Source organism: Zosterops lateralis, assembly GCF_965231275.1.
Source record: "Zosterops lateralis genome assembly, chromosome: 24".
Taxonomy (NCBI): domain Eukaryota; kingdom Metazoa; phylum Chordata; class Aves; order Passeriformes; family Zosteropidae; genus Zosterops; species Zosterops lateralis.
The window spans coordinates 5,239,454-5,253,021 of NC_139784.1; the positions used below are offsets into that span (position 1 = coordinate 5,239,454).

Genomic DNA, 13,568 nt, shown 5'->3' on the forward strand with positions numbered 1-13,568 from the left:
CCTCTGTCCCCTCTGACCCCTCCCTGACCCCTCCCTGTCTCTTCTGCCCTCTCCCTGCCCTCCCTCTCCCCTCTATCCCTGTCCCCTGTCCCTGTCCCTGACTCGCAGTCTCTCCGCAGGCAGGGGCCGAGATCTCCACAGTGAACCCCGAGCAGTACTCGAAGCGCTTCAACGAGTTCATCTCCAACATCCTGACATAGTGGGTGCTGAGCCTGCACCCAAGGGTGCTGAGCCTGGGACACTGCCCCACAGAGCCCCCACAGCCCCTGGGGCGGGGTGACACCCGTGTGTGACACCCCAGTGTGACATCCCAGTGTGACAAACAGCATCATCCTCATCCTCGCCGCGCCGAGTGGGATTTGGGAGGTGACAACAAGTGCCCAGATTTCACATTTCCGAGGGCTTTTTTTCTTTTTTGTTTTTGTTATTTTATTTTTCCAAACAAGCCAAGTGCATTGTTGTTCCAGCACTGCTCCTCTCCCCAGTGACATTTCCTGCTCTCTGCCCAGGGGACAACGTGCCACTGTCCCCAAAGGTCACAGCGGGCAGTGCCTGATAGTCACAAACCACTCCTTGGGTTGTTTGGTTTTTATTTTTATTTTTTTGTGTGGTCGTTGTTGTTGTTTTATTGGACTGGCTTGGCCAGAAAAGACAAGAGGAAAAAAAAAAAAATCCTTTTTATTTCCCTCTCGGTAGGAATTGGAAGGAAAATAGCTCAGCATTTCAAAGGATGGAAAATAGAACTCTGAGGAAAGGAAAAAAAAAATCAAGGAGGAGTCGCTGAACTTTAGGTAAATTCAGACTGGGACACTTTATATATTATTTTTTTTTTGTTAATTTAAGTAACAGAAAAAAGAAGAAAAAAAAACTTTTTTTTTTGTAACTGCACTTGATCTACAAGAAAGATGAGGGAAATGAACATCTACCAAAGATGATCTCTGAAAAAAAAAAAAAAACAAACAAAAAAAAGAAAGGTGTAACTCCTAAAAAAAACCCTAAAAACAACCAGTGTGAGAAGTGAGAGAGGCATTGACCAACCTCAACTCACGACGTGCTCAGACCTGGGATGATTTCAATCAATTTCCTCAAAACAAATGGAAAAAAAAACAAAACCCCAACAAAAATCATTTTAAAAAACCGCATTTTTGTACCTGTAAATCCTCAATAAGATTTTGCACCATTCCCTCAGTCAGGAATGGCTTTTGGAGGTCACCATCACAATCCTGCCAGTGTTAATTAATCACCTAATTAATTGTCCAGTCTTCCTTCCCTTGCCCCACCTGCCACAGGTACTTGAATCTGTGTCCTGACAGAGGATCCCGGGTCAGTTTTTTCTGTGGTGTTGAAAATGTGACTTTCACAGGAGGAATTACCCGGGGGGCTGCTCCAAACCCTCCCTGAGGGTTGAACTCTGGCACCAGATTTCTTTCCCAGCCCCTCTCCCTTGAAGGATTTTTTTTTTTTTTTTTTTTGGGGGGACTGAAATCGGAGTGACTGAAAAAAAAAAATCTCCAGATTTTATCTCCAGAACGCTTTTAACCCTTTCACAGCCCAAGCCTGGCTGTGGGTTTTGTTGGCTCTGCTGCACAAGTTACAGAACTTTGGGATCTTTGTTTTTGGGATTTGTCACTTTGTCGTCGTCGTTTATTTTTTTTTTTTTTGGTGTGTTGTTTTTTTTTTTTTTAATTTCCTTTCTCTTTCTAAGCAGGATTTAGAGTTTTTGAACAAACAAACAAAAAAACCTCTTTGCAGTTGAAATCTTGTTGCTTAATCTGCCTTGGAACTGTTTTTTCACACATGCCTTTGTTTGGGGAATAAGCTGTTGGGAATGTCTGTCCTGTGCTTGTAGCAGGTTTGGTTTTTCTTTTTGCTGTGTGGAATATTTTGGTTTTGGTCCTTTTTTTGAGAGATAATAACTGGTGCTCATCACATCCTGGTAATTCCCTTCAACTCACCCTGGCTCTGGGCTGGATTCTGAATGTGGCTTTGGGGGTTTTTATTTCCTCTTCACCTTTTTTCCCCCCATTTCCCATTCCTGAATCCCCCACAGGTCTCACCTTGGGAAAGGCTCAATTTGGAGCCCCCCAAGAGTGCACTGTAAATAGAGTTTTGAAATGAAAATAATGAAAAAAAAATGAGGGGTTCTGATGGGATTTGAGAGTTTTTGGTCCTTCTCTTTGGCTTGGGACAGAAATTCCTGCTGGAGGTGTCTTAAAATGTGGAGCTGGAAAAGCCACGACCCAAATGCAGCTAAAAAAAAAATTTAAAAATATTTTAAAAATGAGGATTTGGAGGGCATCATCACCTTCATTTTGTGGGCATTACATTGGTTGCTTCTCTTTTAATAAGCACTTAAGTTTATTGCTAATTAGGAATTAAACACTTTTTTTATTCCTGACAGTTTTTAAAACAAAAAAAAAAAAAAATCTGCATTGAATCTGCAACTTTGGCCTGGTAAGTTTTCCCTTCTCCTTTTGGGGAGAGCAGCTTGGGAGTTGTTTTAGCTTGAAATCATCTATTTAAAAAATAAAATAAATTAATGAAGAGGAGAAAAAATAGAAATAAATGAAGAGGAGAAAAAATAGAAATAAATGAAGAGGAGAAAAAATTAGAAATAAATGAAGAGGAGAAAAAAAATTAGAAATAAATGAAGAGGAGAAAAAAAATTAGAAATAAATGAAGAGGAGAAAAAAAATTAGAAATAAATGAAGAGGAGAAAAAAATAGAAATTAATGAAGAGGAGAAAAAGGAGGGAGGAAGAGCAGGAGGTGGGTGAACACCACAAAGCAAACCCAGAGAAAAAGGGAGTGAAATCGGCCAAAATCTCCTTCACAAAACCCCCAAAATAACAAATCAGGAATCAAATCCAACCCCCTGGGACTTCCTGCAGAATTCCTCCCAGAGCTGTGACAAAAAGGACTCGAGGGCAGGGGGATATTTCAGTATTTCCTCATTCCAAACTCCTGCTGGGATGAAATTTGGCTCCTCCAGGTGATCCCACGACCCCAAATCTTGTGTGCAGTTGCCATAAATGTGTGTGGAAAGTGATGAAATGCAATTTTCTCACCCCTTGATGTATTTCCCCAGGTGTGTAACTTGGTTTAACAGAAGCTTTTTTTTTTTTTTTTTTCTTTTTGTATATTGTTTACATTTGGAGAAGTAGCATTACCTTCAAAAAATGCTAATTTTTGGTTCCTCTAGACAGTATTTTTATTACCAGGACAAAGAAGTGAAGCTGCAAATATTTGCTTTGTTTTCTTTTTTTAAAAAAGGGACTTTTTCTTTCTGTTTGTTTTCTTTTCGTTTTGTTAATTTTTTTTTTCCTTTTAAATCTTATTTTAGGTCACTTTTTTTTAAACTCGAGTATTTAAAAAAGAAAAAAAAAAAAGGAAAAACCCCAACCTTTTCAATTCTGGTTTTACAACTTGCTTGTGGTAGTTTGTTGTCTGTTTCTGGTGTGGATTTAGTTCTAGTTTTGCTGAATGTTGATATTCCTGTCCTTGGCATGAACCTTGCAGAACACATCAAACTGTTTTTAACAGGATTTGCAGCAGAATTCAGGATTTTTTTTGTTTTTCTTTTTTTTTTGGTCAAAAAAAAGCGCCAAATTTGGTCCAGTGGAGTTCCAAACAATCAGGATCCACATTCCTGAGGGGCTCTCGGGGTTTAAAAACCCCCAAATCTGATTTGAAGTGGGAATTTCCACCTTTCCCTGGTGGGAAATGGGAGTGGGGAGGGGAGGCAGAGCTGCAATAAATCCTCTCCAGAGCCCGGGGTGGCACCTGGCTCTGCCAGGGCTGGGATCAGCTCTGGGATCAGGATTTCCCCAGGGATCCTCCCCTCCATCCTCTGCCTGGCCTGGGCTGTCCTGAGCCACAGGCGTGGAATTCATTCCTGTGGGGATGGAATTCATTCCTTGGGCGTGGAATTCAGCTGGAATTCATCCTATGGGGATGGAATTCATTCCTTGGGCATGGAATTCAGCTGGAATTCACCCTTGGGGATGGAATTCCTTCTGTGGGATGGAATTCCAGCTGGAATTCAGCTGGAATTCACTCTATGGGGACAGAATTCACCCTGTGGGGATAGAATTCATCCTGTGGAATTCCTTCTGTGGGGATGGAATTCCTTCTGTGGAGATGGCATTCCTTGGGCATGGAATTCAGCTGGACTTCACCCTGTGGAGATGGAATTCCACCTGGGATTCACCCCTGGGGATGAAATTCATCCTGTGGGGATGGAATTCCTTCTGTGAGGATGGAATTTGTCCTGGTAGGGATGGAATTCAGGCTGGAATTCACCCTGTGGGGATGGAATTCATTCTGTGGAATTCTGTCTGCAGGGATGGAATTCATTCCTGTGGGGATGGAATTTGTCCTGTGGGGATGAAATTCAGCTGGAATTCACCCCATGGGGATGGAATTCATTCCTTTGGGGATGGAATTCACCCTATGGAATTCACCCGTGGGGATGGAATTCAGCTGGAATTCATCCTATGGGGACAGAATTCACCCTGTGGGGATGGAATTTATTCCTATGGGGATGGAATTCAGCTAGAATTCACCCATGGGATGGAATTCCTTCTGTGGGGATGAAATTCAGGCTGGAATTCATCCTGTGGGGATGGAATTCATTCCTCTGGAATGGAATTCACTCTGTGGGGATGAATTCACCCTGTGGGGATGGAATTTGTTCCTTGAATTGATCCCTTAGGGATGGAATTCACCCCTTGGGGCAGCAGGGAAAGGCTCCCACACTCCCACCTCAGAATCTGGATCAGCACAATCAGCAAGGAAAACTGAATCACTTTGAGTCTTATTTCCTTTTTTTTTTTTCTTCTTCTTCTTCCTTTTTTTTCCCTTATTTTGTAGAGGAAGTCCCTGCTTTCCCCCAGCCACCTCCAAGGGGCCCCCAGAGGATTCCAGGGGAGGCTCAGGGGGTGAGGAGGTTGTGGTGGTGGATATTCCCAATCCATGACTACTATGCAGTCCTTTCCCAGGCCTCCCTTCCAGCTGCATCTGCAGTTTCACCCCCAGCTGAAGGATTTTCCCCCAAAATCAGGACTGGGGTGTGTCCTCACCCCAAATTCCCAAATTTTCCCTTCCTGCAGAGCCACTCCCAGTGTCCCCCTTGCCCCTTTGGGATGGATCCCGTGGAGAATTGGGATGGCAAAGCTCTGGAAAACATCATTTTGGGTGGAAATCACTCAAAATTGCTGCTGCTCTGGGGCAGCCGGATGGGAGTGGAGCAAAATTCCACACACAGGTCACGAGGGTGGGCAGGGCTAATCAGTGCAACTGAATTTAAAAAAAAAAAAAAAAGAAAATGTGAATAAATTAAGTTGAATCTAAAAACTTAAAACTTAAAAAAAAAAATTTAAAAAAAAACCTAAAAAAAATAATAATAAAAAAAAAAAAATAAGAACATTCTAGGTTTTTTTCACTGCTGTTTTTTAAATAGGAATTTGAAGTCCTCTGTGCTTGTCTGTTTGCTAGGAGCAGTTTGAGACACTGTTACTGTTTTGAAATGCATGCATGTTACAAGATGAGTCTCCAACCAGAGAAAAAAAAAAAAAACAAAAACAAAAATAAAATTCAAACTTTGTGTACATCTGGGTCCTCTCTGGCTGTGATCTTTGAGGGGTCACCCCCAGCTGCTCCACAAAATGGGGAAAACTGGGAAAAATGGGGGGAAAATTGGGAAAAGGGCTGAGAAAAATGGGGGGAAAATTGGGAAAAGGGCTGGGAAAAATGGAATTTTGGGAAGGAAATCCATCCTGGGAGGGTGGGGAGGGGATTCCCAGAGAAGCTGTGGCTGCTCCATCCCTGGAAATGTTCCAGAAAATGACCCAGGGATGGTGAAAATGTCCCTGTCCCTGTCAGGGGTGACACTGGAGGGGCTCTGAGTCCCTTCCCACCCAAACCATTCCACGATTTCATCAACCACAACTGCAGAAACCTCTTTAAAAATGTGTTTTTTACCAATTTTACCCAGTCCTGGCTGGCAGAAAAACTCAGATCTGGCAGGAAAAATTAAACAAACCCTGGAGCTGCCCCTGAGCAGCAGCTCAGCCCCTCCCGTCCAGGGAATGGCTCAGGAGGGAAGGGAAAAACCTCCTCCTGGGTGGGAATTCATCCATTCCAGGGATGGGAACTCACTCCTCGTGCTCAGAGCCAGCAGAAAGGGAAGTTCAGGAGAGAGTTTTATTTTAAAAAAGTCCCGAGTGGCTCCAGCAGCCGAGCTGGGCTAATCCATGCGAGCCTTCAGGGTCCTCGTGGTGATCTTGTCCTTCTCTCTGTGGGGGGAAAAATAGATCAGGTCTTGCTAAAGCCAGGCTTAAACCCCTCCTAAAGCCTGGGGAGCCCCAGGGGGAGTCCAGGAGTCCAGGGCAGGGTCACCTGGAGCTCAGCAATAAACACATCAACAACAACCCAATAATAAACCATGTTATTCTGGGGAGCTCCCAGGCTTGGGATGTGCAGGAAGGAAAATGGGATTTGTCAAAGCCAGTCTGGTGAGGGCTGGGAGTTAATTCTGATCCATGTGGGGCAGAATATCCTCATTCCCATGGGAATTAATGCTGCATCCATGTGGGGCAGAACATCTTCATTCCCATGGGAAAGCAGCCAGGGAATCCCTGAGCCGCAGGAATCAAACTCCAGGAGTCATTTCTTTGTTCCAGCAAGGAACTGCAGCAGTGAAATCAAACCCAGGGAAGGGAAGGGAAGGGAAGGGAAGGGAAGGGAAGGGAAGGGAAGGGAAGGGAAGGGAAGGGAAGGGAAGGGAAGGGAAGGGAAGGGAAGGGAAGGGAAGGGAAGGGAAGGGAAGGGAAGGGAAGGGAAGGGAAGGGAAGGGAAGGGAAGGGAAGGGAAGGGAAGGGAAGGGAAGGGAAGGGCAGCACTCACATGACGTGCACCACCACGCCCATGCCCGAAATGGCGTCTCTGTCCACGGCGTTGAGCATGGCCTGGGAGATGGTCTCGAAGAGGTGCTCGGGCTCCTGGGGCACAGGAGGACAGAGGATTTATCTGGGCTGCAAATCCCTGAATTCTGCCCAAACCCCCACAAAATCCTGTGAGGTTCAAACCAGCTGGGGCAGAGTTGTTTATCCCTTCCAGGGCCCATCCTCCCCCAGGGGGTCTCTGCTGTCCAGGGCCCATCCAGGCTCCCTGCAGGGCTGACACAATTCCATCAGCCCAGGGGGAGGAGCGCGGAATTCCCACCTGGATAAACCCTGGGATTGGGGACAGCAGCACAGCCCTGTCTGCACTGGATCCCCAGAGGGAGCCCAGCCCCAGCTCAGCACCCCTGGACCTTCCCCAGGATCATCTCTGCCCCACCAGAGCCACCCCTGGCACTGCAGGACGGGTTATTTTGGGACCAGCAGGGGGGCAGGTGTGTTCTGACTCTGACAGGATTTTCTTTTTTTCTTCTGTTAAATTGCTTTTTTGTACTACTCCATTTGTATTTTTAATCTTCCCAGCAAAGAACTTTTATTCCTGTTCCCATATCTTTGCCTGAAAGCTCCTTAATTTCAAAATTATAATAATTGGGAGGGAGGGGGTTTACATTGTCCCTTCCAAGGGAAGCTCTGGATTTCCCTGGCAGACACCTGGTCCTTCCAAACCAACACACCAAGTGACCCCAGGGTGACCCCAGATGACACCAAATGACCCCAGATGACCCCCAGGTAATCCCACGTAATCCAGGGTGATCCAGGGTGACCCCAGGTAATCCCAGGCTGACCCCAGGGTGACACCAAGTTGACTCCAGGTGACCCCAGGTAATGACAGGGTGACTCCAGGTAATCCAGGGTGACACCAGGTAATCCCAGGTGACCCCAGATGATCCACGGTGACATCAAGTGATTCCAGGTGACCCTCTGGTGATCCAGGGTGACTCCAGGTGACACCAAGTGACCACAGATGACCGCAGGGTGACTCCAGGGTGACCCCTGGTGATCCAGGGTGCCTCCAGGGTGACAGCAAGTGACCCCAGGTGACCCCAGGTGTCCCCAGGATGACCCCAGGTGACTCCAGCTGACCCCAGGGTGTCCCCAGGTGTCCCCAGCCCCACTCACCATGTCGGGCTCCCAGAGGGACTCACACATCCCGTACATCTGCTCGGAGCAGGTTCCGCTGACCACGAAGTCGTCGGTGACCATGGGGCAGCCGATCAGGTCCAGGGAGCAGATGAAGGGCTCGTGGGTCAGCGGGTCCAGCCCCGCGATCACCGGCTCCGTGTAGTACGGACCAAACCTGGGGGGACACAGGGGGGGCTGAGGGACAGCCCTGGGGACAGCCCTGGGGACAGGGACAGCCCCGGGGACAGGGACAGCCCTGGGGGGGACAGGGACAGCCCCAGGGACAGGGACAGCCCTGGGGACAGGGACAGCCCTGGGGACAGGGACAGCCCTGGGGACAGGGACAGGGACAGTCCTGGGGACAGGGACAGCCCTGGGGACAGGGACAGCCCCGGGGACAGGGACAGCCCTGGGGGGGACAGGGACAGCCCTGGGGGGGACAGGGACAGTCCTGGGGACAGGGACAGCCCTGGGGACAGGGACAGCCCTGGGGGGGACAGGGACAGCCCTGGGGGACAGGGACAGCCCTGGGGGACAGCCCTGGGGACAGAGACAGCCCTGGGGGACACAGGGGATGCTCAGGGACAGCCTTGGGGACAGGGACAGCCCCGGGGGACACAGTGGGGACTCAGGGACAGCCCTGGGGACAGGGACAGCCCTGGGAGGAGCACAGGGATCATCCTGGCACGGGGTGATCCCAAAAATCCTGGCCTGGGATTGAGAGCAGAGTCTGAAAACTCCTGGAGTTCTGCTTTGGGGTTATGACCCTTCCCAGTGCTCACCCAGTGCCCACCCAGTGCTCACCACCCCTCCCAGTGCTTTCCCACCCCTGTGGTGAAGAACCTTCCCTGAATTTCCAGCCCAGACACAGCTCCAGCCATTCCCTGGCTGCAGTCCCCAGTCCCCCCAGGTGTCCCCAGTGCCAGCCCTGGTGCAGCCCCTCATCCCACAGGAATGTTTTCCTCAATATTTCCTGAGCCTGAGAACTGCTGAGCTCTTCTCAAAGGAAACTTTCCAACAATTTTTCTATTTCTTTTTCCCAAAACCTCGTGTGAACAATTATTCCTTTCCCATGACAACAGGAATTGTTTGCTATTCCTGACACTGAGAGGTGTCAGCCCTATGGACCAATAATGTGATTTTTTTAGCAGAAAATGTTATAAAAGGGCTGAATTAATTGTAAATAAACCTTCTGATTTCTCCTGCCCTCTGACTGGAGTCAAACATCTTTATTTCATGTCCCATTGTGACATTTTCCATCCCCCAGCTCCTTTCAGGGCACACCCTGCACTGGTTTTGGCACAGCAAACAAGCCTGAAACAGCAGGAGAGAATTGACTCAGTTTGAGACAATTTCATGAGGAAATTCAGATTATTGTCACCCCAAGGCTGCAGGAATCTGCTCAGGGAAGGTTGTGGTGACACCACGAAATGATCCAGGTTTTTATGGCCACACCAAGAGCAGTTTTTACACAAAAAAAACCCCTCAACTCCTCTAGAACTGACAGAACTCCATCACCCTGAGCACAAAAAAACCCCTTTACAGCTTTACCTCCTCTCGTAGAGCAGGTTGGACACCATGCTCATGAAGGTCTGGGGCTTGATCTGCCTCCCCTCCTTCAGCTCGTACAGATTGAGCCTGAACTTCAACCTCTGGGCCCTGCAGAGACAGAGCTGAGCTCAGGGCAGGATCCCCAGAGCCCCGGGATGGTTCTGGTGCTCACAGAGAGCGGCTCTGGGCGGGGAGGGACGGCACAGATAGAGATTCTGGGAGTGTGGGGAGAGTTTTGGGAGTTAGGATTGAATTTTAGCAGTGAAAGTGGAGTTTTAGTAGTGAAAGTCCAATTTTACCTGTGAAAATCCAATTTTACCTGTGAAAATCCAATTTTGGCAGCGCGAGTGGAATTTTAGCAGTGAAAGTTCAATTAGCAGTGAAAATTCAATTTTACCAGTGAAAGCGGAATTTTAGTAGTTAAAGTGGAATTTTACCTGTGAAAATCCAATTTTGGCAGTGAAAGTGGAATTTTAGTAGTGAAAGTGGAATTTTAATAGTGAAAATCCAATTTTACCAGTGAAAATCCAATTTTGGCAGTGAAAGTTCAATTTAGTAGTTAAAAGTGGAATTTTACCAGTGGAAGTCCAATTTTAGCAGTGAAAGTTAAATTTTAGCAGTGAAAATGGAATTTTAGCAGTGAAAGTTAAATTTTAGTAGTTAAAGTTGAATTTTAGCAGTGAAAGTTGAGTTTTAACAGTGAAAATCCAATTTTACCAGTGAAAGTGGGATTTTAGCAGTGAAATTTCATTTTAGCAGTTAAAGTCCAATTTCAGCAGTGAAAATCCAATTTTGGCCGTGAAAGTTGAAATTTACAGTGAATTTTGTTGAAATTTTAGCAGTGAAAATTGAATTTTAGCAGTGAAAATCCAATTTTACCAATGAAAATACAATTTTACCAGTGAAAATCCAATTCTAGCAGTAAAAATGGAATTTTAGCAGTGAAAGTCCAATTTTAGTAGTTAAAAGTTAAATTTTAGCAGTGAAAGTTCATTTTAGCAGTGAAAATCCAATTTTAGCAGTTAAAGCTAAATTTTAGCGGTGAAACTTGAATTTCAGCAGTGAAAATGGAATTTTAGCAATGAAATTTCATCCCAGCAGTGACATGATCTCAAACCACACTCAAGTTCATTCCAAAACCTCTCCCACTGAGGAGAACTAAGACCAGCAGTACCGACACCCTTTAATTTTTATATTAATCACCAATATCCTCCCCCCTCCCCACAAATAAACCCAACGCACGGCATTTATCAACCATAAACACCTCTCAGGCCTCACTTACACGGTCTGCACGTCCGTGGCCAGCCCGGCCAGGCCGATGTAGAGCCTCTGGCCCATGGGGAAGATCTTTTGGAAGTCTGTGGTGACGGTCTGCGCCTGGATGCCGAAGCGGCGGTCGGCGGCGATGGCCACGCAATCCTTGCCCCTCATGGCCATGACGGCCCCGCCGTTGTAGGACATGATCGACTGCAGGGGAAAGGTGGGTCAGGGGGAGCGGAGCAGCCCCGGGGGTTTCCCCGCCGCCCCGGCCGCGCCTCGCCCCGGCCCCCCAAGGGAGGGTTCCCCTCACGGAGCGGCCGCCCCGCCGCGCCTCCCCGACGCTGCGCCGGGTTCCGGAGCAGTCCCGGGTCTCACCATGGCTGCGGTTGTTGGGTCAGTGCTCTGTCGCCGCTGTGTCCCCGCTGTGTCACCGCTCCGGCCCCACACGGCCCCGATCCGCCCCCGCCCGCTGCCGGCCCGGTCTGTGCACAGCCTCCGCTCCGGCCCCGCCGCGCCGCCGCTGCTCCCGCCCCCCAACGCTTCCTATTGGCTTCTCCTCACACTGCTCCCGCCCTTCTAACTTTCTATTGGTCAATATCACTGCCGCTCTCACCCCAGCGCTTCTCATTGGTGGCCGCCGCCGCCTGGAGCTCGAGCGTTGCTGGTGATTGGCGGGAGCTGCCGGGGCGCGCGGAGCTGATTGGCTGAGGTGGGGCAGGGTGGGCGGGGCCGAAAAGTGACGAGTCACAGTGAGCGCGCGAGGCATGCCGGGAGTGCGAGGGGCGGGGCACGGCTGGGAAAATGGAACAGCTGGAAAATGGGAACAGCTGGATTGGACACAGCTGAATTAGGCACAGCTGGATCAGTGAGGCAGAGCTGGATCAATGGGGAACAACTGGAAAAATGGGGAACAGCTGGAAAATGGGAATAGCGCGAAAAATGTGGAACATCTGGAAAAATGGGAATGGCTGGAAAATGGGGGAACAGCTGGATAAATGGGGAACAGCTGGAAAAATGGGAATGGCTGGGTAAATGGGAAACAGCTGGAAAATGGGGAACAGCTGGATTAGGCACAGCTGGATCAGTGGGGCAGAGCTGGAGATATGGGGAACACACGGAAAATGGGGAATAGCTGGAAAATGGGAATAGCTCGAAAAATGTGGAACATCTGGAAAAATGGGAATGGCTGGAAAATGGGAACAGCTGGATTAGGCACAGCTGGATCAATGGGGCAGAGCTGGAGCAATGGGGAACAGACGGAAAATGGGAAACATCTGGAGAAATAGGAATGGTTGGGAAAATGGGGAAACTGATTAGGCACAGCTGGATCAGTGGGGAACTGCTGGAGAAATGGGAATGGCTGAGAAATGGGGGAACAGATGGAGAAATGGGGAACAGATAGGAAATGGGAATGGATGGGAAAATGGGAACAGCTGGGTTAGGCACAGCTGGATCAGTGGGGGCAGAGCTGGATAAATGGGGAACAGACGGAAAATGGGGAATAGCTGGAGAAATAGGGAGCACTTGGAAAAATGAGGAACACCTGGGGAAATGGGGAATAGCTGGATCAGGGCAGGGCTGCATAAAGGGAGTCACAGCTGGATCAGGGCAGGGCTGGATAAGGGGGGCACAGCTGGATCAGTGAGGGCACATCTGGATCAGTTGGGGCAGAGCTGGATGAATGGGCACACAGCTGGATTGGGGGCACAGCTGGATCCAGGGGGGCACAGCTGGGGTAATGGGGGCACAGCTGGATTGGGGGCACAGCTGGGGCAATGGGGACACAGCTGGATCAGGGGCACAGCTGGATCCAGTGTGATTCCCCAAAACCCTCTCCGGGAATCGCTGGCACGGGGATGTGCCTGACCCTGACCCCGCCCCGTTCCTCTGTGGGGTCACCCAGGCCCCAGAGCCTGGCCCGTGCCCGCTGGGGGGTTAAATCGTGTGTTTAAAATGTGGGGTTTGAGGTTTTCCATCAGAAAATGTTCCTGGCAGGAGGCGGAGCCCTCGGTGGGAACAGCCCGGGCAGATCCAGGTGGGAATCCCAGGGATCCATCGTGCCCTGGGTTAAAGCAGGAATTCCTTCATTTCTGGGCTGGAATCCAGCTCAGGGCGAGCAGAAATGGAATTTACAGGAGTTTTTAGGAGAGGGGAAGCTCAGCCTGGCACATCTGGGACCCCCTTCAGCTCCATTTTGAGGGAAAACACGGAATTTGGATGGAAACAGGATTTCGGGTCCGATTTTAACGTCCCAAAATGTCCTTGTGGGGCCACACCGGGAGCTGCTTTTCCACCTGGGAGGGAGCCGGGAGCAAATCCCTGCCCCTGGAATTCTCCCCCTGCCCGGCTCTGCCCATCCCGGGCCGCTCCCGGGAAAAGAAGGAAAAAAGGAGCGGCGGAGGCAAAACAAGCACCTCCGTCCCTGGGTGGGCTCGAACCACCAACCTTTCGGTTAACAGCCGAACGCGCTAACCGATTGCGCCACAGAGACCGCGCTGGCAGCGGCCCGCGCCTGCCGCACTCGGCCGGGAAAGGAACATTGAGAAACCAGGAATGGGAAATTGGGAATGGGAACACCGGGAATGGGAACGGGATACTGAGAATAGGGACGGGAAACTGGGAATGGGAAACCGGGAGTGGGATACCGGGAATGCGGAAATTGGGAATAGGAACA

The 13,568-nt window shown here is 49.2% G+C and overlaps 2 protein-coding genes and 1 long non-coding RNA gene across 3 annotated transcripts in view; 1 reads left to right on the forward strand and 2 right to left on the reverse strand.

The window, feature by feature from the left end:
• PIP4K2B (phosphatidylinositol-5-phosphate 4-kinase type 2 beta) overlaps positions 1-2,748 on the forward strand; it is a gene marked incomplete at its 5' end in the record, with an annotated part of 32,941 nt that extends 30,193 nt beyond the window's left edge. The window contains one exon of the mRNA XM_083877581.1: positions 120-2,748. Coding sequence (XP_083733707.1) covers positions 120-200 — 81 coding nt within the window. The 3' untranslated portion in view covers positions 201-2,748. The remainder of the gene's footprint in view (positions 1-119) is intronic.
• Positions 2,749-3,499: 751 nt separating this feature from the next.
• LOC310918659 lies at positions 3,500-4,500 on the reverse strand. Its single transcript, XR_014591708.1, has 2 exons — positions 4,463-4,500; positions 3,500-3,894 (listed from the first exon to the last, which is right to left on the reverse strand). It is a non-coding gene; the product is annotated as an uncharacterized lncRNA (long non-coding RNA).
• Positions 4,501-6,189: 1,689 nt separating this feature from the next.
• On the reverse strand, positions 6,190-11,399 carry PSMB3 (proteasome 20S subunit beta 3). Its single transcript, XM_083877586.1, has 6 exons — positions 11,270-11,399; positions 10,917-11,101; positions 9,635-9,742; positions 8,081-8,258; positions 6,906-7,000; positions 6,190-6,295 (listed from the first exon to the last, which is right to left on the reverse strand). The coding sequence occupies exons 1-6, from the start codon at positions 11,270-11,272 to the stop codon at positions 6,247-6,249; spliced, it is 618 nt and encodes a 205-aa protein (XP_083733712.1). The 5' UTR covers positions 11,273-11,399; the 3' UTR covers positions 6,190-6,246.
• Positions 11,400-13,568: the final 2,169 nt, after the last annotated feature.